This window comes from Vulpes lagopus, chromosome 3 (assembly GCF_018345385.1).
Source record: "Vulpes lagopus strain Blue_001 chromosome 3, ASM1834538v1, whole genome shotgun sequence".
NCBI classification, from domain to species: domain Eukaryota; kingdom Metazoa; phylum Chordata; class Mammalia; order Carnivora; family Canidae; genus Vulpes; species Vulpes lagopus.
Window position 1 is genome coordinate 89713780 of NC_054826.1, and position 22573 is coordinate 89736352.

Consider the following 22573-nt stretch of genomic DNA (forward strand, 5'->3'; position numbering starts at 1 on the left):
CTGATTCAAGTTAAAACCTAATTCCCAGGCTAGTACTTTTCCACTGCAACTCTGTGGTGTTTGGATCATCTTTGCATGGAAAGTCTGACGCCAACGCCACTTATAGTGTGTGCTTTAGTAATAAGCCTTCCTAACTTGTCACCTTGTAAGTAGTATAAACCACCAAGACCAAAAACATAGTGTACTTTGAATTCTAAATAACAGTCATTAGATCAAGGAGCCATTCATGTTAGGATTTTTGTTTTTGCTTTGTTAGGTATTTGGATACAAAATACCTCTCCTTGCTCAGGTAGAGAAGGGAAAGCTAGAATTTATATTTGGAAAGGTACCTTAACTATCCAATTTCAGTCCCCTTCTTCTTATTATTATTATTTAAGATTTTATTTATTTGTTCATGAGAAACACGGGACGGGGTGTGGAGGGGAGGCAGGGACACAGGCAGAGGGAGAAGCAGGCTCCATGCAGGGAGCCCGATGTGGGACTCGATTCCGGATCTCCAGGATCATGCCCTGGGCTGAAGGTGGTGCTAAACTGCTGAGCCACCCGGGCTGCCCTCAGTCCCTTTATTTTATAGGTGGGGAAGGTGAGAGCCAGAGAGGATAAGTGACTTGTTAAGGTTACACAGCCACATTCTGCCAGTGTCAAAACTAGAACTTGTGCCTTCCACATGTGTGTATTTAACCCATAATTTCTAAACTGTAATTTCAGTTGCAATAATTCATAAGACTACTTGTAAAGGGACTCATTTTTGTAAACAATCATCAATTTTATTTGTAATGTTCTTCACCTGTTAAACTCAGAATTAACTCTAAAATCCCCTTCTGTAAAGTGAGAAAGTCTTAAAAAAAAAAAAAAAAAAGAGGGATCCCTGGGTGGCGCAGCGGTTTGGCGCCTGCCTTTGGCCCAGGGCGCGATCCTGGAGACCCGGGATCGAATCCCACGTTGGGCTCCCGGTGCATGGAGCCTGCTTCTCCCTCTGCCTGTGTCTCTGCCTCTCTCTCTCTCTCTCTCTCTCTCTCTCTCTCTCTCTGTGACTATCATAAATAAATAAAAATTAAAAAAAAAAAAAAAAGAGAGAGGGATCCCTGGGTGGCGCAGTGGTTTAGCTCCTGCCTTTGGCCCAGGGCGCGATCCTGGAGACCCGGGATCGAATCCCACGTCAGGCTCCCGGTGCATGGAGCCTGCTTCTCCCTCTGCCTATGTCTCTGCCTCTCTCTCTCTCTCTCTCTCTCTCTGTGACTATCATAAATAAATAAAAAATTTAAAAAAAGAGAGAGAGAGAGGGAATAAATAAAGCAGCGAGGTGATGAACTGCTTGGCTGTATTCCAGCTGTAGTCAGGAACACTAGGCTAATAAGCAGTCATTTTCTGCCAAAATACTTTTTAGATATGGAATTCAGTTTTAGTAAAGGAGAAAAGAAGCTTTCTTTCTTGTTTTTTGGTGTGTAGATACACTGAGAATAAGTAAGCAGCCCTGTTGTTGGTTTTTTTTTTTCTAAAGTATTTGTAAACAGTAACATTTAAAGAAAGCATAGATCATTGATGTTTTGAGTTAGAAGCAATGATAGACTTCCTCAGTAGGGAAACATCAGAGCTCATGTGGTGTACAACTTTCACTTTTTAACCAGAAGTAAAAACTAAGGCTTTGGGCTTTGTAGTTATTTATTCTTTAGCCCATACAGAATGTTTACCAGATATCTTTACTGTTTTGGCATATATACTACAGTACATATAACACATATACTCTGATGCTATATTTTAGAAAACCAGTCAGCTCATTTATCAGCTCATCAGAACCGATTTATTCATTTTTCTTTTGCTCAGAACTATAATGTGCTCTTGTTCTGTAATAATTTAGTTGACTTTTAAATCAGTACACTAGGGATCCCTGGGTGGCGCAGCGGTTTGGCGCCTGCCTTTGGCCCAGGGCGCGATCCTGGAGACCCGGGATCGAATCCCACATCAGGCTCCCGGTGCATGGAGCCTGCTTCTCCCTCTGCCTGTGTCTCTGCCTCTCTCTCTCTCTTTCTGTGACTATCATAAATAAATAAAAATTAAAAAAATAAAATAAAATAAAATAAAATAAAATAAATAAATCAGTACACTAAAGTATAAAGGTAGTTAACTGGTGCAGATAACCATTATGCCTAACTTTTAAAGGCATCACTAATTGATATCAGAAAACTGGATAGGAAACCAAAAAAAAAAAAAAAAAAAAAGGAAAACTGGATAGGGCTTCAGATTGCTTGCATTTGAAGAGCCATCATACAGCCTGTTTTCCATTTCTGCTCTAGCCCTAAATGTTCTGTGGCTGAGTGGCCAAGTCTTATACATGTGTGTTTAGCATCTAGCACAATACCTGGTGCATACCTGATAATGAACAGATATTTGTTAAACTGAAATGTCCCTGAAGAAGCCCTTCTGGATAGTTGCTGAGATAATGAAGTATGTCATAGTGAAAGGTTCACCAAAACTCAAAACCTTTACTTAGGCTTAAGACTCGAAAACCTTAACTTAATGTTATTCACACTAAGTAGACTTTCTGAGTCATCTTATTTTAGTGACCTGCACAATATGAAAACTTATATGTTTGAGCCCACCCTGTTGACATTGGCATTAACTGGTAATTTTTTTTTTTTTTTTGTAAAATTGTATTTCTTTAAGAGAGAGACAGAGCACAAATAGGGAGAGGGGCAGAGGGTGAGGAGAAACACACTCCCTGCTGAGCAGGGAACCTAACTCAGAGCTCAATCCCAGGACCCCCGAGATCATGACCTGAGCCAAATGAAGGCAGACACTTAACTGACTGAGCCACCCAGGCACTTCAAATGTAATTCTACTGTGTCCCACAGTAGTAGTTTTCCCAAAATTTCTGTGATACAGAACACTGAGTTACTCTTGTCCATATCTTTTTCTACTGCATTCCTGTTTTCTCCAATCCTAGTGTAGCCAATGGTAAGCAGCCTTTTCCACATATGAGTCAAATCTAGGAAATAACATATTTACAGAACTACACTAGAAAGGTTGGGGTTTTTTAAGCCATTTTTTTTAGATTTTATTTATTTATTCATAAGAGACACAGAGACAGAGAGAGAGAGTTAGCAGAGACACAGGCAGAGGGAGAAGCAGGCTCCACGCAGGGAGCCCGATGTGGCACTTAATCCCAGAACTCCAGGATCATACCCTGGGCCGAAGGCAGGCGCCAAAGCACTGAGCCACTCAGGGATCCCCCTTTCAGCCATTTTATCTTTGTCATGAAACAGCAATCTGTATTCAGACTTTTTTTTTTTTTCAATTTGCTCATTCCAGAAAGGTATCTCTTTGGGCTGAAATTTCATTCAGCCCCTGCATAATTCATGCAAACTGCAGTAATGCACCGTGATGCTTTTCCGTTCAACAAATGTTGTTATTTGCTCAGATTCTTCTAAATTTGGTTTATTTTTGCCATTTTTTTCTTTTCGATTAATCTTACTAGCTACTTAATATTAAAATATGCATTTCTTATAGTTCCTTTTAATGTTCTTTAGAATAAGAGATTTTTATTGCAAACAAGATAAGCAGCTACACCATTAACACAAAATCATTTGTATTTATGTTGTTATCAGACTTTCCTCTTCTTAGAAGTCATCATAGCAAAAATTTAGGTTTTACTGAGAAGATGGCTGATGGGGGGCTGATAGCAAACCTTACAAGGTTTAGTTTTTTTTAAACTTCTTATCACAAAAATAACTGGAATTTAAGAATCTTACTGTAAGAACCAAGCTTTAAATAGGCCTAAGAGTGACCATGGATTCTAGGATGTATATGGTCACCAATGAACTGAAGGAAGTATAGGTTCTTTTGTCATTTTGGACAAAACCTTATGTGTCCAGGGTAATTTTAAATTAGTATAGAGACCCAGCTAGATGTTAACCTTTCCCATTATTACTAGAAAACCCTATTTTCTGACTTAAAGAGATCCCTGCCAAAAAATAAATTTTTTCCTACAAGTTTATTTATATGAAAACGTTTTCAAAACACACACAAAAGGGCAGCCCAGGTGGCTCAGTGGTTTAGCACCGCCTTTAGCCCAGGGCGTGATCCTGGAGACCTGGGATCAAGTCCCACGTCGGGCTCCCTGCATGGAGCCTGTTTCTCCCTCTGCCTGAGTCTGCCTCTCTCTCTCTCTGTCTCTCTCATGAATAAATAAATAAAATCTTTTTTTTTAAAGTTGTTTTTTTTTTTAAATTTTTATTTATTTATGATAGTCACAGAGAGAGAGAGAGAGAGAGAGAGGGAGAGAGAGGCAGAGGCATAGGCAGAGGGAGAAGTAGGCTCCATGCACCGGGAGCCCGACGTGGGATTCGATCCCGGGTCTCCAGGATCGCGCCCTGGGCCAAAGGCAGGCGCTAAACTGCTGCGCCACCCAGGGATCCCTAAATAAATAAAATCTTAAACACACACACAGCAGACTGCAGTCAAATCAAAAAGATTCTTTTGCTGCCCAAATTGTTTAAATCCTACCCTTGTTAATTATTAATAAATCTTTCAGAAACACTCCCCTAGTCTTAAAGTGTACCCTACTCTCTTTTTTTTTTTTTAAGGTTTCTTTTTTTATTTATTTGAGAGAGCGCATAAGCAGGGGAAGGAGTAGAGGGAGAAGCAGACTCCCCGCTGAGCAAGGAGACCAATACAGAACTTGAACCCAGGACCCTGGGATCATGACCTAAGCCAAACATAGACACTTAACCAACTGAGCCACCCAGGCACCCAAATTAAAGCTTTTTAGTAAGTGAATTTTGTGTTTTTCAATGCAGTCTTTTAAAATAAATCTTATTTATCTAAATAAATCTTATTTATTTGTTTTAGAGAGCAAGAGAGTGGGGGAGGGGCACAAGAAAAGAGAGAAACTCAAGTGGACTCTGTGCTGAGTGCAGAAATTGATGCAGGGCTCGATCTCAAAACCCTGAGATCACGAGCTGAGCTGAAACCAAGAGCCAGGTGCTTAACCATCTACACCACCCAGATGCCCCCCCTTCAATGAAATTTTTAAAAAAAGATTCCTTTATTAGCAGTCATTCATATATGCTTTTTTCCTTACTAAAGAAGCAGTCAAACACAATGTAGACCTTTTGCTACTATCATTGTTCTTTTCCGAGCCATTCATTCTGTGAAATTCTAATACGTTATATAAACTTAAGATTTTTCCTATATTCTCTTGAAAAACTTTTTCTAAACCTGAACAAGGAGAAGAAAATTATAGTAAAACATGGCTACATCTTCATTTACCTTCTCTTTATCAGAATAAATAGAAAAATAGATGTCCTTCTATGCTTTAAAATGACTTCACAGGGATCCCTGGGTGGCACAGCGGTTTGGCACCTGCCTTTGGCCCAGGGCGCGATCCTGGAGACCCGGGATCGAGTCCCACGTTGGGCTCCCGGTGCATGGAGCCTGCTTATGTCTCTGCCTCTCTCTCTACCTCTGTGTGACTATCATAAATAAAATAAATAAATAAATAAAATAAAATGACTTCACAGAACGCCTGGGTGGCTCAGCAGTTGAGTGTCTGCATTCAGCTCAGGGCATGATCCCGGGATCCGGGATCAAGTCCCACATCGGGCTCCTTGCAGAGACCCTGCTTTTCCCTCTGCCTGTGTCTCTTCCTCTCTCTCTGTGTCTCTCATGAATAAATAAAATAAAAACTTGGGCAGCCTGGGTGGCTCAGCGGTTTAGTGCCGCCTTCAACCCAAGGCGTGATCCTGGTGACCCGGGATCGAATCCCACATTGGGCTCCCTGCATGGAGCCTGCTTCTCCTTCTGCATGTGTCTCTGCCTGTCTCTCTCTCTCTCTGTGTCTCTCATGAATAAATAAATAAAATCCTTTTAAAAATAAAAACAAAAAGTAAAAAAAAAAAATGACTTCACTGTTGTAAATCATATGTATACACAAGGAGTAGTTTGCTCTGCTATGTAATTACTGTTAGGAGAGCAGAAGCATGTATCCAAAACAACAAAACGATAATTAAGAAAATAGGCTTTAGGGGGATCCCTGGGTGGCTCAGTGGTTTAGCGCCTGCCCTCAGCCCAGGGTGTAATCCTGGAGTCCCAGGATGGAGTCCCATGTTGGGCTCCCTGCATGGAGCCTGCTTCTCCCTCTGCCTGTGTCTCTGCCCTCTCTCTCTCTTTCTCTCTGTCTCTCTCTCTCTCTCATTCTCACTAATAAATACATAAAATTAAAAAAAAAAAAAGAAAATAGGCTTTAATCGTGGTAAAAAACTTGAGGAATAGGGATGGCAGAATAACCCAGGACCCAATTTTAAAATTAGAAGCACAAAGGATGAGAAGTGATGTGACAAAACAATAGGAAAACATCTAGCTGGTACAATCTGCACATCATAAGAACTAAAAGATAAAAAGTTGAGTTGATAACTATATTGAAAGTTATGAATGAATAGAATAAGAACATATGTAGAAGAATACAGTGATATGTGAGAGAAAATTTGAATCCATGATGGCTCAGTGGATAAGGCTGGCAAGACAGGCTCCCAACTTTGGCATTGACTCTCAGTCCCTCTCCTGTTGTATACAGCTGAAAAACAAAAGAACAGTGGCTAGAATGGAAGAGAGGACATGGGTCAAAATAGAACAGAAGAGAGATACTTCCTCTACAGAGAAGATACTTATGGAAGAGAAGGTCAAGTTAGAAGAGCAACTAGAAGAGCCTATGGAAAAATAAAAGTGAGGTTTGATAGATACCAAGAACTTCCTGCAGAGGAGCCGAAAATGGTGGAGGAGGCAAAATTATATGATGTTTAGGAAATCTGCAAGGACTTGCTAGACGTTGCAGGTATTTTGGAGAAAGCAACACAATGTGTGCAAAAGAAGAAATTAAAGATGACAACCCTGTAAACCTGTAGAAAAGCCTCATAATGACTGAAGTCCGCATTCAGAAGGTGTTCAGAAAGCACAGCTTACTTGAATTGAGTGAGCAGTGCTTCAGACTGAGCCAAGTCTGAGTTTGTGAGGCTTTGTTCTACATTCTTGTTGAAGGGGAAGAGCTGGCACAGGTGAGGTACAAGCTTGTGGGCTTACACCAAGACCTGCCCTGGTGGGCGTGGTGAAAGAAGCTTAGCTGCCTCTAACTAGCTTCTATAACTCTTGAAAGGCTGGCTCATCTTTTCTTATCTATAAGTACTTTGATCTTTTCCCAAACCTTGTTGGAAAACCCAAGTGACTAAACACACAATGGGATTAATGAACTCTAATTCAGGAGTCATTGATTTTTAGGATTCCATGTTTAATAGTGTCATATATCTAGAGGAGAGGCCAGTGGGACACTCCTAGAGCTCCAGGGTGTCATGAATAAGCTATATCGGCTCAAACTCTGGTGACATCAAAGTACCTTAAGTGAATACAGTGTCTTTGAGAATTCTTTGTGGTTACTAGGCCGTGCCTGGCTGCACTGTGGTTCTTTGGTTCTTCTGCATCTCACTGTAGTGTGTGGATTAAGGCCCTAATGTGTTTGTTTTTCTTAAATATATATAATTGAAGATAAAAGGAACTAGCAATTTAAAAAGAATAATGGACATAAAACCTCATACCTAAATAAATCAAACTGTTAACTATAGTGCAAAAGAAAACCAAACCAGAAAACAAATCATGGAATTCCAAATTCTAAAGATGAGAGTTCCAGATGAACAACAGAGAAAATACAATTAAGGAAAGAGTCAAAGGCTCAAAACAGGTTGGGGGAAAAAAAAATTTCAACCAGACAGTTAGGAAAGTATACAGAGTACCTGTCAGTATATAAGCATATAAGAAATTCATCCACCATCAAACCACAAAGGAAAAAAATTTAGGAATGAAGAAAGATGACTTTACACGTAGACATTATAGAAAAGATAATCCCAGGCAATAGTTTAAAAATACTTGAGGAAAGAGGCTCATTAATATGGCTAGTCTGATTTTTCTTAGAAAACTGAAAAAAACATTTTGAAACTTTGTAGAACCTAAAAGTTTACTGACACAAACCTCCTGTCACTTAGCTCCTTTAACAGTAACTGTGAAGGATCTGTGTTTTTCTCTACTTGGAAGTTAATAAATTAGCCTGCCATCATTTCATGGATGCTGGCAGAAAAGAAAGCCAGATTATTACTCACAGTGATAGCCGTATCCAAAGTATTTCAGCATTTGTACCAAATTCCTGGAGTGTCAGTTCCTACAAGGCATGCAAAAACCGGGAAATGGCTGTGCATGCAGTGAGTAAAGTTAGAAAAGAGAATCTTTTATATTGAGCAGTAAGCTTCCCTGACCTCTGCCTCACATGTAAACATTATTTTTATTATTCTGGACAGGAGACAATCTACCCTTTTACTTGAAGGAGGCACTATCTCTGTCTTTCAAGGATAGTTCTGTACACCTGTCCTTGAAACGATAGTGTAGAACAAAGGCAGCTGTGGCTCTCCACACAAGATATGTGGAAATAGAAGAAATCTGTGTAGAATTGTCTCCCAGTATTTTTACAGTATTATAAAGGGAGGAGCAACGATAAATGGTCAGAGTTATTTCTTCTTTCATTCAACTAATTGAGCACTAGCCGTAGGCATGGCCCTGTTTTGGGCACCCGGGATATAGTGATCAACAGTGCCCTAATGGAGCTCACATTTTAGTGGAAAAAATAGATAATAAATAGATATGTAATACAACATAATGATAAGTCCTATAAAGAATCTAAAACAGGGTAAGAGGACAAATTGGCAGGGGAGTTATTTTATTTTATTTATTTTTTAAAGATTTTATTTTTATTTATTCTTGAGAGACACAGAGAGCAAAGCAGAGACCTAGGCAGAGAGAGAAGCAGGCTCGCTGTGGGGAGGGAGCTTGATGTGGGACTTGATCCCAGAACCCCGGGATCACAACTTGAGCTAAAGGCAGACACTAAACCGCTGAGCCACCCAGGTATCCCAGGGGAGTTATTTTAAATTGTAAAATACTGTAGTGAAGTGTAAAGTCTGTGCAATAGAAATAGAAATATAAAAAGACATTGTCTGAATAGTAACACAATTGTGATGATTGTGTGGAGTGAGAGGAGGAATAGGTGATTCATTACCACTAGTAAAAGGGGCTATTTAGGCCTTTAAAAGGTCATAGTGTTTTTGTTAGAAGTCAGTACTAATAATAATCCTAAGAATCAGTGTAGTTTGTTCTAAGTATTGAGATTTGGTGCAAATGAAAAGTAATCATATCTGAGGTACTTAAGTGGATGGAAAGAATAGATAATCTATTGTGGAAGGTACATAAACTGAAAGAATCACAAGAAAAATTATAGCATCATAAAGGGAAAAGAAATATTATGTTAAAATGCTAAGTGAATCCCCCATATCATAAAAATAAAGTTTGTTACAGTCTCATCTCACAAACTCCATAATGATAGTCCTTTTGTTTATTTAAACCCACTCCCCTTAATTTGTTTTTCCCCCATTCCACTTACTTGAAAGGATTTGAAAAGATTTAGAAAGTGATTTAAAGTAAGAATAAGAGAAGAGAATAATTAGATGTATTTGGAATTTATAAACATGTTCTTATGGACACATTCTTCATGTAGCTGCTGCTTATGATTTACCCACATGAAAGTCCAGGCACAGTATTAAAATAAGCTCTTTGGGGCAGCCAGGGTGGCTCAGTGGTTTAGCGCCACCTTCAGCCCAGGGTGTGATCCTGGAGATCTGGAGTTGAGTCCCACGTTGGGCTCCCTCCATGGAGCCTGCTTCTCCCTCTGCCTATGTCCCTGCCTTTCTCTCTCTGTGTCTCTCATGAATAAATAAATAAAATCTTTAAAAGATAATAATAAAATGAGCTCTCTGAAGAAATATTCTCAGTGAACTTAAAATTGTTTAGCCCATGGATATATTTGTCTGGTGATCTAATTGAGTGCCAGGATGAAGCTTAGAGGATTTACAATATAAATTCATTGATTGATAGATGAGGGGTAGGTAGGAAACAAAAGCTTGAAGTCTCATTGGGAAGTAGGAGTACAGAAAGGGAAGCCATGTATTGTACAAACTGAGCATGCTTAGATGGAATTCCATCCTGCCTCATATAGAAGCAGCAGCAGGAGTGGGTGGGTAGGGTCAGGACTTTTCTCACAGAATAGCAATGGATCTGCTGGACCTTACACCACAAAGCATGAAGGAGACATTCTTTCTTGTGAGCATTACTAGAAACATCACTACTGTCTCGCATACATATTAGTATAAAACAAGAATACTTACTGCTACTACCCATACCTATTTAGAGAAGATTGTTGGAAAATAGATGGAACAAGAAAGATGAGTAAAAGATTTACCGTATGTTCTGTGGCACTTTGTTTTTCTGGCTAATAATTTTCATAGAATATTATAATTACTTGCATTCAGTCTTCCCATTCAAGTTGAATGCTCTCAGAGCTTTTTATTAATTTTTTTATACCCTGTCTGATACATTGGCTGGCAATTCTAATCATGTAGCAAGTGCTTTTAGAGTGGGTAGAAGTGCAATTTCTATAAAATTCAGGAAAAACGATATCAGGAAAATCCAAGTGTACTAATAGAAGTGTAAATTCAGCAACATGACAAGATAAATTCACAAAATTCGGCTACAGTTATGACCTGGTAGTGATAAAAAGTTTAAAAACCTAGCACAGTATTAAAAATAGTATTTTATATTTTATTATTATTTTTTAAAGTTTGTTTATTGGGATCCCTGGGTGGCGCAGCGGTTTGGCGCCTGCCTTTGGCCCAGGGCGCGATCTGGAGACCCGGGATCAAATCCCACATCGGGCTCCCGGTGCATGGAGCCTGCTTCTCCCTCTGCCTGTGTCTCTGCCTCTCTCTCTCTGTAACTATCATAAATAAATAAATTTAAAAAAAAATAAAGTTTGTTTATTTATTTATTTATGAGTGAGGCAGAGAGAGACAGGCAGAGGGAAGCAGGCACCCTGCAGGGATCCCAATGTGAGACTTGATCCTGGGACTCTGGGACCATGCCCTGAGCTGAAGGCAGATGCTCAACCACTGAGCCACCCAGGTATCCCTAAGAAATAGTAATTTTTAAAGATAATAGTAATAAACAGTCTAATAAGGAAAGCTAGACATTCATTCAAAGAATAGTTTGGATCTAGCTAAGAAAAATTTAAATTACAATGTTATATTTATTCTAGAAAAAAACAAATATAGTATATAATCTTTTTGTGAGGTGAAGCAAAGAGCAAGAATTTGGAAGGATAGATTTCTAAATCTGGCCAGCTTTAAAATATATCCTAAAATGAAAGACATCACAACTATAGGACAGTGAAATAAACCAGGGATTCCAGAAATAAATTCAGTTTCTCAGGAGCCAGTTATGTGACAACTGGGGAAACAAGAAGGACAGTGGAACAGCGTTGTTTTTTACTGCCTGCTGCTGAAAACGACAAGGAGGTTTGTAATAGATTATTTATGGTCTGTCTTCCATACTGTGTACCTTACGCTCCCGCCAAATAGTTAAACATGAAAAAACTTAGAAGTAAATTAGTAAAGTAGGTCAGGATATTTATTTCAACTGTAGAGATATTTATTTCTGTGGAGAAATTTAAAACAGTTTTCAAGCTGCAATTGAACTGTTGAAGAATTGTTCTTAAGGACCAGGAAAGGTTTAGTGGTATTAACTTTTTTTAAAGCTGTGTAATGAAAAATAAAAGATAAAGTGGAAACCAGCACTGGGAAATTGTGGTGAATATAAATAAAAGCTTAACATTTCAAAATGTATAAAATTTGCTTCGTACTGCATTTTTACTAGACAAGGGCTTGATTTTATTTTTTATTTTTTTTAAAGATTTTATTTTATTCATGAGAGACAAAGAGAGAGACAGAGAGGCAGAGACACAGGCAGAGGGAGAAGCAGGCTCCATGCAGGGAGCCCGACGTGGGACTCGATCCTGGGTCCCCAGGATTAGGCCCTGGGCCGAAGGCGGCGCTAAACCGCTGAGCCACCCGGGCTGCCCAGGGCTTGATTTTAATTCAATGAAATGGCTCTTTATAAAAAATAAGATTTTATTTATTTATTCATGAGAGGCAGAGACATAGGCAGAGGGAGAAGCAGGATCCTCGCAGGGTAGGACTCCATCCCAGGACCCCGGATCATGGCCTGAGCTCACCCACTGAGTCACCCAGGTGCTGCACGCAGATGCTCACCACTGAGCCACCCAGGTGCCACAACCAAATGGCTCTTATATAAAAAACTAGTTAAGAAAACAAAAAGATCTGCTGTCAGAGTTCTCAAAGCGCTCTGTAAGTCCTGTGAAACCCACAAAGTTACTTTGACTAAGGGGGTGAAGGATAACATCTTAGAAGAGGTGAAGGTGTGAACAGAGCCTTCCTTGGACAGCGTTTGAAAGACTGGATGGCAGCAAAAGTAATACAGAGAATAACTTTATAATGTTAGAGAGGTGCAGCAGCTAAAAACAGACCCTCAGGAAATTGGTCACCTGGCAGGGTAAGCAAGAAGGAGGATGGAAGGTGGTGCTGAGTGCAGGCTTCAGCATCTGTCTCATGGACAACCATTGGAGGTGTGACACTCTGACAATAATCTGATTTTGTGTCCAGATCTGAATCTGAGATGACTGTGGTGTGCAGGATATATTGAAAAGCAAGAAAGATCAGAGTTGGGGAGAGCAGCTATACTTAACAGTTATGAGAATCCTTGGGAGAAATTTTGGGGTTTGGTGTTAGAATTTCACCTGGAGAGTTAGTTTACTTTACATTTTGGACATCCAATTATGTGACTATTTTTGTCTTAGCAATGATTGCTTAGAAAGTTTAGTTACAGATAAATATATATGGGCTGATTCAACTAATTTCTGTATCTTCAAGGACCACATTTGTGTTGTTCCTCCATTTTGTTTCACTCCATGTTTTTTTTAATCATCTATTCAGTTGTGCTGAATTGTAGTTTTATTTTACTTAGACTTTATTCTTTAGAAGAAAATAGAGAATAAATGTACACATTATACCTATATAATCAGTAAACCCAAAGGAACATTATAAAGCTCATTGTTGTAGGGGCCATGGAAAAATAAACACACATACATAGCTAATGGCTGGACATTGGAGTTTCTGAGGATTGTATCTTGCAGTAGATACTGAGAACTACAAAGTTGTTCGTATTTATTAAACTGTTAATGTCACTTTTTTTTTTTAAGATTTTATTGATTTATTCATGAGAGACACAGAGAGAGGCAGAGACACAGGCAGAGGGAGAAGCAAGATCCCTGTGGGGAGCCCAATATAGGACTTGATCCTAGGACCACAGGATCATGACCTGAGCCAAAGGCAGACGCTCAACCACTGAGACACCAGGTGCCCATATTAATTTCACTCTTGAAAATATATCACAAAGAAATAACCCAAGAGAAACAGTTCACATAATTATTTATAGCTTTAGTGCATAATAGTGAAAAAAAAAAAAGAGAGAGAAGGAACACAAATGTACAGTGGTAGAGATTGGTTAAATAAATCATTAATATAATGGAATGTGAGAAAGCCACCAGAAATGATTAAATAGGTCAGGTAAATAAAAATGTACATAAATGTGTAAATTATCAAAATATGCATTATATCCTTGTAAGAATATATATGTGTATATATATATAGCAAAAAGAAGTAAGAGGTCATGGGATGTTATAAATAACATTAAAGGATTGGTTTTTCTTCTCTGCAGAGTTAATAGAATTGGTAGGTTCTTTTGAGATTAGCACCAGTTAAGAAGTGGGTTTTAGAAACTTTGTAAAATTTAGAGCTTTATGCATAATCTTTCTTCAGCTTCAGATTTATGCATAATCTTTCTTCAGCCTCTTTGTCCCTTTGTTTCAGGATTTAAGCATTGAGGAACAGTCAGAGTGTACTCAGGATTTTTACCAGAATGTGGCTGAAAGAATGCAGACTCGTGGAAAAGGTAATGTTTTGTTAGCCATCCATAAAAGGGTTGCTAGTATTATACAGAATCTGACTGCTTTGTCTCTTAGTACTTTCTCTGTTTATCTGATGGCCTGGCTGGTTTGCCAACTCTGTCCTATAAACACCTCCATTGACATTCTGGTAACTGGTCTTACCCTTAGAGGGCCTTTGAATACCACCGTGTGTATCACTCCAAGATAATCAGAGCAGTTGGGTAATTTATTGCACAATGTTTAATCATTCCATTAGGGGTAAGGGGCAGAGTCGATTAAAACCCCTTAGGGGTTTCTAAACGAAATGCCCATCTTAGATCACCATTTTGGTAAGTCATTTTTCGTCATCATGTATTCCTCAGATGGGTGGGGAGTGGAAAAAAAATTGACAATCACTGACTTAGAGCTGTAGGTTTTTAGAGATTTTTTTCTTGAATTTGACTTCCCCTGATGTTGGGCGTTAGGATATCCTTAGCATATATGTATATCTGAGAAATAAGCTCTACCGGTTCATCTCTAAAAGCTCCAAGGTTGTTTAGTAAACCTCAGGAAAATGAAAGAGTGAGTTGCCATCATTCTCAGTCTTGGGAATTTCAAGTGCTCCTCTGATGTAGCCGTGGGGAGGGACCCCTGCTGAGATCTTCCCACTTGGCAGGGTGTACAACTTTAGGTCCTGCCAAAACAGTTACAGTTAGAAGCAGTGATTCTGTAAAAAAAACAGTCCCAAAAGTTGTAAGTTTTTTAAACGGTATTTTTTTAATGTAACATCTTAAGCTTTTGTTTCTTGATATATTTATTTTTTTTTTAATTTTTATTTATTTATTTATGATAGTCACACAGGGAGAGAGAGAGAGAGGCAGAGACACAGGCAGAGGGAGAAGCAGGCTCCATGCACCGGGAGTCCGACGTGGGATTCGATCCCGGGTCTCCAGGATCGCGCCCTGGGCCAAAGGCAGGCGCCAAATCGCTGCGCCACCCAGGGATCCCTTGATATATTTAATGTATCACTAGTAAATTAGTTTTTTGCTATGTAGGAAAAGCTGTGAAAACATACTCTTAATTTAAACTGTCCATCCTTCTCTTGAGCTTTTATGTCCATTTGGATATTTCAGTGCCTCCAGAAAGAGTTGAAAAGATAATGGATCAGATTGAAAAGTACATCATGACTCGTCTCTATAAATATGTGTTCTGTCCAGAAACTACCGACGATGAGAAGAAAGATCTCGCTATTCAGAAGAGGATCAGGTTAGTTGTTTTGCTTTGTTTTGTATTTACTCTCTACCATCAAGAGAACACGTTGTGGGAAAACACGGCCCTAGCATTTCAAACCTTGACAGCAAAAAACCCAGCAAAGGTACCCACCACCCTGAGCATCTAATCTTCTTCATGATGCCAAACGGAAAAGGACTATGGTAAATTGATAGAAGAAAAGGGCTGAAATCACCTTCCTGCTTATCCATCTGAGTCTAAGCAGCTTTAGAAAAGAAGCCGATCTGATGTTTGAGATTGTTTCAAATCTCCAAAATTTCCAAGGAACAGGAAGAAATTTCATTATTTTCTCACTTCATTAACAACAGTCTTGTCAGGCAAGAAGATGTAAATATCCATGTGAAGGCAGTAGGTGTCATTATTCCTCCTCCCTACTAGAGGTGCTCATTATTTAGCTGTTCCTTTGATCACATCTTCTCACTCACACGGGATTCATAACACTTCCCAAAGCACTCCATCTTCCCTGGGCGGTAGAGTGAGCCCCAGGGCTCTGTATTCCAGTGGCAATGAAACCTTTAGAAAATAGGCTATCTGAATATGGGCATGGTCCAAGGCTGGTTGTGGTAAGGTGCTCCTGGAGGAGGGGGCTTAGGAGTCCAAACAGGATTCCCAAACAGTGAGGCTGGTCATTAGTAGATCTCTTCTTGATAGTGTCACACCAGAAGCGAAGAGTTGGTTTTGAGAAGGTGGCAGATGGAGCCAGGAGGAACTAGATGGACTTTGGATTGATGTACAGGGTGAGAGCATTCATCAGGCAAGAATCTCTTCTGTGAAGCTAGGGTGTGACCAGGAAATTCAGGGATTCAGACTGCAGTGACACATGCTCGTTGATCTCCTGCCACCTCTGGTGTGCCTCAGAAGTTGAGGGCAGAACCTAAACGGACATTATGGTGTTGTACAATGAAGAAAGGAGCAGCAGTTCTCAAATCTTCAGTCTCAGATATCTTTCAGCCTCAGTATAATCTCATTTCAACCAGTAAAATTGTCTTCTGCTTTTCTTGTGATAAATGCAGAAGAGAAGCCTCATTTTAGAATTCTGGTCACTTGCCCTGAGCTCCTGAGATGTTCATGCACAACGTGGTGGGGCCTAGGATTGCCTCATTCGTCAGTGGTGCCTGTATTTCCCCTTCACTGAAGGAAATGACAGACAAATGACTGCCCGTTCTTGGAATTTTTTTTTTTTATTGTCTCTCCCTCTTTGTAGAGCCCTGCACTGGGTTACACCTCAGATGCTTTGTGTCCCTGTTAATGAAGAAATTTCAGAAGTATCTGATATGGTGGTGAAAGCAATCACAGGTCAGTGAACAGAGAGCTTTTTTATCTGGATGTTTCTCCCTTGAAGTTAACATAAGTCCATACCATAGAGATAGTAAAGTACCTAAAATGCAGACTGCCAAAGACATATTGAAATGCAGTAAAAGCAATATGTAAGTGTGCTAGTTTTCTGAATTTGAAGCATTTATTTTAGTAGGTGAACTACATTTCTTTACTTTCTGTGACGTGGGTCTCTTATTTCTTGGGGCATTGAACTAAACTAAAGTTAAATGCAGTTAGGGCAGATTTCTTTCTTTCTTTTCTTTTCCTTTCTTTTCTTTTCTTTCTTTTCTTTTCTTTTCTTTATTTCTTTTTTGAAAGAGAGTAGTGATGGGGGCAGGGGGAAGGGAGAGGAGGGGCAGAAAGAGGGAGAGAGAGAATCTCAAGCAGCCTCCAAGCCCAGCGCAGAACCCAACAGTAGGGCTTGAGATTATGACCTGAGCCGAAGCCAAGAGTTGGACGCTTAACCAACTGAGCCACCCAGACACCCCAGCCAGGGCAAATTTCTTAAAACTCAGTTACAGTTATATATTCAAAATAATTTTGGAGAGAGGAAGAGAATTGATGGGGCAAGGTAATCCCCATGCTACAGGTATATACTAAAATAATATCTCTCTAATTGGTTGTTAGTCAGAGATGTGCTTTGGATTATTTTTTTGGTTTGCTCAAGATGGAAATGAAGTACCCTGAACTGATGTGGCTCCACATCCTGGACAGGTCTAGGCACCTAATAAAGCTTCTGGTTCTTATTCATAGGACTAGCCCAGCAGAAGAAGTATACCATGAAAGCTACAAAAAATAAAAAAGAATCAAAACAAATTCCTCCTACTAGAGAAGGTATCCAACCTTGCTCAGGTTCTTTTTTATTAAGAAGAGTTGGAAAAACTTGCCTATTTAGAGTTGTTAATGAAATTCTGCTGAGAAAGAAAGTTGATCAGTTGCTGTTAGCATTGGCTGGGGGCAAGCCATCAAGTAGACTCCTTTGGTTATAAGAACTAGAGGAAGAAATGAGGGTTTGCTTAAGATACTGTCAAGTAGGAAAGGAAGCAGGACTCTCACAGGCCCCTCTAGGGACTATTATTAAGATGATTCTTCCACTCTCTCAGGTTCTGCTTCTTTTTGTATATCTTTGCTTTTTTAACTCCTGTTATTAAATGAATTATTCTCTGTAATTCCACTAGTAGAGTCTAACTGGCCTAGCTAAATACTGTTATCTTTGTTGTTCAGAGCTTTTCTGCAAGGCTGTGTTGTAGGTTTCATGAATTGACTGCTCTGGGTCAAAGCCCACTCTCACTCCTGCCTTTTGCTCTGGGAACTTCATGGGAGAATAAAGATGAGAAGCCTGAATATGGGGCCTTGTACTTGTGTTTTTTTTCCTGAAGACTCTGGCCAAGTTCAAGACCAACTGGTTTATGTTTAAGTAATTCATAGGAATTTATGTCCCAGACTCTTTTTTGAAATGCCATAGGATAGACCTTGTAAAACCAGAAACTACAAGAGCCAGACCATTGTTTGCTTAAAAATAGAACTAAGAGAGGGTGCCAAGGTGGTTCAGTCAGTTGGGGCGTCTGCCTTTGGCTCAGGTCATGATCCCGGGGTCCTGGGATTGAGCCCTGCTTCGGGCTCCCTGCTCAGCAGAGAGCCTGCTTTTTCCTCTCCTCTGCTGCTCCCCTGCTTGTCCTCTCTCTGTGTGTGTCTCAAATGAAAAACAAAAACAGAATTAAGAGGATTTCAGTATATCAACAGTTTATTAATATAATTTTTAAAAAAAGAATTTGAGGAGATTCTTTGATAGTGGGAATTTGACCACAAAAATTTAAAAGCCTTCCTACTCTTTCTTGTCTTAGCCCCCATATCTTGCCAATCCAAGTGCAGATAACTTTTGTGTATGATTACACAAGGCTGTATGATTACTTTCTTCCTAATCTAAAATTGTTAGCCTAAGTACAGGAGCAACCAGAGAGGATAGTCTGTAACAGTAGTCTTAAAAATGGAGACATCAGTTAAATTTCTGTAAATCATCCCATGTGTTACTACTAATTAGCACTGTCAGTTTTGTTGATAAATACACTGAATGAGGCATTTTCCATTTCATTTGACATCTGTCATCTAGTAGATGGAGGCCAGGAATGCAATTAAATATCCTGCAGGACAGGACAGTCTCCTACAAAAAGGATGATCCTATCTAAAATATCATTAGTGCCAAGATTTAGAAATCATGACCAACAGGTGTAGCCTACTTTGTTTTCAAAATTTCATTAAAGATAAAACTAGACTCCTGCCAGGATGGAGTGCCCACACTCAGCCCGTCTTTCCTACTGATTACACATAAAAACCTTGAACGCAAACACAATTCAGGTGTCTGAGGGCTGTGAAAAGTAAATAATAGGCAGACTAGGGTGGGAAATAGTAGAAGAATTAATACAGTTATGAGTTTCCTGTTCTGTTATTTTCTCCCAGATCCCCTCGTTTACGCTTTAGAGCGGTGTGCTGGGGAGTCCAGCAGTGTGCTGGGGAGTTCCCCCCTAAAAACTTCTTTCAGGCTTAAAGGATGCTAGGAAGGGGAAAGGTCACTGTAGAACAAAGAGTGTGGGAGGAATCTCCACCCCCCATGCTTACTCCTTTTTTCCTTCCCTTCTCTTCCTTTTTTTTTTTTTTTTTAAGATTTATTTATTTATTCATGAGAGACACAGAGAGAGAGACGCAGAGACAGACACAGGCAGAGGGAGAAGCACGCTCCCTGCAGGGAGCCCGATGTGGGACTCGATCCCAGATCCTGGAATCACGCCCTGAGCCAAAGGCAGGTGCCCAACCGCTGAGCCCCCCAGGCATCCCCCTTCTCTTCCTTTTTACACTCTAGGCTCTCCCTCTTGGCATTGGCAGCAACACACGGTTCCAGATAAAAGAATAAACATTAATGAGAAGGTGGCTAAAAGTTTAAAATAAAGAATAAAAACCAATAATAAAAGGTAGGAAGCTAAATAAGATAAATTAAAGTAGTAAAAAAAGGTTTTAAAAAAAAGTCTTCCCCCAAATCATTTTTGTAATATGTTCTACTCAAATAGAAAAAGTAGACTAAGATATATTAACAATAATTACAACCCATAATTAAAAGATTAAAGGAACTAAGCTATAAAATAAGCAAAAGCACATGACAGACGTGTGGGTACAGGGAATGAAAGCATTAATAAATTAAAAATCTGGCCTCCACACTGTCCCATGTCTCTGCCCCCCACCCCCCACCTACTCTTGCATGGCTGGTGGTCCCCTGGGAACCGACTTCAGGGATGGGAGCTGGGAGCAGAAAGAACTCCGGTGTACACCACCATCCTGTCTAAATTGGAAACTCTTATTCCCGCTATTGGCCAGAAATTGCTGTCAGATTAACCTGCCTCAGTTGTTTCTTTCACGTTGCTCCAGATTGCAAGCAGAAACGCACATCGGAGGGCACACTCCCTCCTTCGTGTGTGGTTCTAGTGGTGCTGACAACTATTCCCTATTACTCCCTAGTCTTTGTGACACAGGGAGTGCATTTATAAGAGCCCACCACTTGGTGGTCATTAGAGACAATGAAGTAATTTTTCTCTGAGGGAAATGAATGGTATTTATGAGATTAAATTTTATACCCTGCTCTATCCTCTGTGCTAACTAGTAGGTATAAATGTCATAAAGGTGCTGTAGATGTTTATAGCTGTTGAGGATTTATATGCCATGGGGACTGGCTGCTCTGACCTACCTATGTGTGGATAGATTTCAGCAGCTGTAGTTTGATATCCAATACAATGATGCTTTGTATTGTACCCACCTTTCCAAAAAGCAGTATGCTTTCTAAACTGACTTTAACAGGGCACTAGAGGAAGAGAATCAGGAAAAACTCTTTGTAATTATTCAACGAGCTCATGAGGAGTTTATCATTGTGATTAAAAGCATTGGTTTTTAATAGAGTCAGATTGGATTTCAAATCCTCCCACTGTCACTTGCTGTCTATATAATTTTAGGCAAATTATCAAACTTCTCTGAACCCCAGTTCCCTTCCCAGTAGTAGGGATGAAAAGATGAAAAAGAAATAGGCTCATGGAGCACAGAAATAATGCACATAGTATTTGGTTCATGGTCACGCATCCTGAAAGAATGAGCTAGTGCTTATGTTTTTTTGTGGTCAGATTTTTTTTTTTTTTAAGATTTTATTTATTCATAAGAGACACACAGAGAAAGAGGCAGAGGCAGAGACACAGGCAGAGGGAGAAGCAGGCTCCCTGCATGGAGCCTGACATGGGACTCGATCCTGGGTCTCCAGGATCAGGCCCTGGACTGAAAGCGGCGCTAAACCACTGAGCCACCGGGACTGCCCATCAGATTTTTTATATACTAAATTATCTGCCATAGAAGGGGTTAGCGAGGGTACCGCTGTAACTCGATAGATTAAAAAATGATTATTCTAGTGCTTCTTTTATGGAATTGTTTTTCATTGGAAGCAGTGTCTTTTCTACTTTGTAGATATCATTGAAATGGATTCAAAGCGTGTACCTCGAGATAAGTTGGCCTGCATCACCAAGTGTAGCAAGCACATCTTCAATGCCATTAAGATCACCAAGAATGAGCCAGCCTCAGCCGATGACTTTTTACCAACTCTCATCTACATTGTTTTGAAGGGCAACCCCCCACGTCTTCAGTCCAATATCCAGTATATCACCCGCTTCTGCAACCCAAGCCGATTGATGACTGGAGAGGATGGCTACTATTTCACCAATCTGGTAAATATTTGGTTTCTTGGAATTACAGAGAAGAACCAATGAAAGTACTTATTTTAGGGATGTAACAGATCACTTATGGGCTAGTGACTGTTTAATGCCTCTGAGTTGAGCTGAGAATGCTTGCTTGGTGTCACATAGCACACGTGACCATGCAAACTCCTCACCTCTCAGTACTTGACCAGAAATTGTGGTACTCGTATGGAAAACGTGATAGCCACGTGGAGGATCTCTGCTGCTTGTTGGCCATCGCTCTCCCAGGTCCTGGGTAAAAGGGCCATTCACTTAGTTGGGTTGTTTAACCATGAATGAATCAGAACATGGATTTTTATTTTTTTCTTAAAGGACTTAAGAATTAAATTAAATTAATTTAAAGGACTTATTTTTTGTTTTATTTCTATAAGTGACCTCTTAGAACTGAATACTGAGATTTTAAAAGGGTCAGCTTAGAGCATGTGAAATGATTTTCAAGTACTGTTAACAGTGCTAATTGATCCTAGGCAAGACAGGATTACAGTATATATGTCTAAGTAGTAAGGCTGAGTACTTTCTGACGACTACACTTTGGTCTGTTTGCTTTAGACTAGATTTACTAGTGAATTTAAGCCTCAAAACACCCTCTGTGCTTTCTTTCCTATGTTGGAAGTTGTATAGGATAATAGGGAAAGAAAGCTAATGTTACATAAGGAAGCATTTCTAGTAAATTTGTCTAAATAGATGGTACTTGAATCTCTAAGACGTCCAGAAATTTGTTGTGATTTCTTTTTACATCCTAAGTATGTATTCACCTTTGTACCTAATTTTGTATTGTGTTTTCCTTTAAGTGGGTTCCCAAAAGTATATAAGCTTCCAGTCCCTCAAAACCTGGACCTGTCATTCATCACCCTCAACATTGGGGTTCAGCTGCTCAACTTTGGAGAGCTCTTTTCCTTTTTTCACGTTTTTATTTAAATTCTAGTTAGTTAACATACAGTGTAATATTAGTTCCAGGAGTAGAATTTAATGATTCATCACTTACATACAATACCTGGTGCTCATCTCAAGTGCCCTCCTTAATATCCATCACCCATTTAACCCATCCCAGGAATGCTCTTTTTCAGAACAATGCTTTCTCCATTATTTGTGGTATTTTTTTTTTAAGATTTATTTATTTGTTTGTTTATGGTAGACACACACACACACACACACAGAGAGAGAGAGAGAGAGAGAGGCAGAGACACAGGCAGAGGGAGAAGCAAGCTCCATGCCGGGAGCCTGATGCGGGACTCGATCCCGGAACTCCAGGATTGTGCCA

General features: G+C 39.7%; 1 protein-coding gene and 1 pseudogene across 4 annotated transcripts in view; both read left to right on the forward strand.

Annotated features, from left to right (window-relative positions):
* RABGEF1 (RAB guanine nucleotide exchange factor 1) overlaps positions 1-22573 on the forward strand; it is a 68276-nt gene that overhangs the window by 40717 nt on the left and 4986 nt on the right. For all 4 annotated transcript variants that reach the window (XM_041747878.1, XM_041747880.1, XM_041747879.1 and 1 more), the window contains 4 exons: positions 13869-13950; positions 15058-15190; positions 16419-16510; positions 21026-21282. In XM_041747878.1, coding sequence (XP_041603812.1) covers positions 13869-13950; positions 15058-15190; positions 16419-16510; positions 21026-21282 — 564 coding nt within the window. The remainder of the gene's footprint in view (positions 1-13868; positions 13951-15057; positions 15191-16418; positions 16511-21025; positions 21283-22573) is intronic.
* Positions 6176-7114, forward strand: LOC121486722 (annotated as a pseudogene).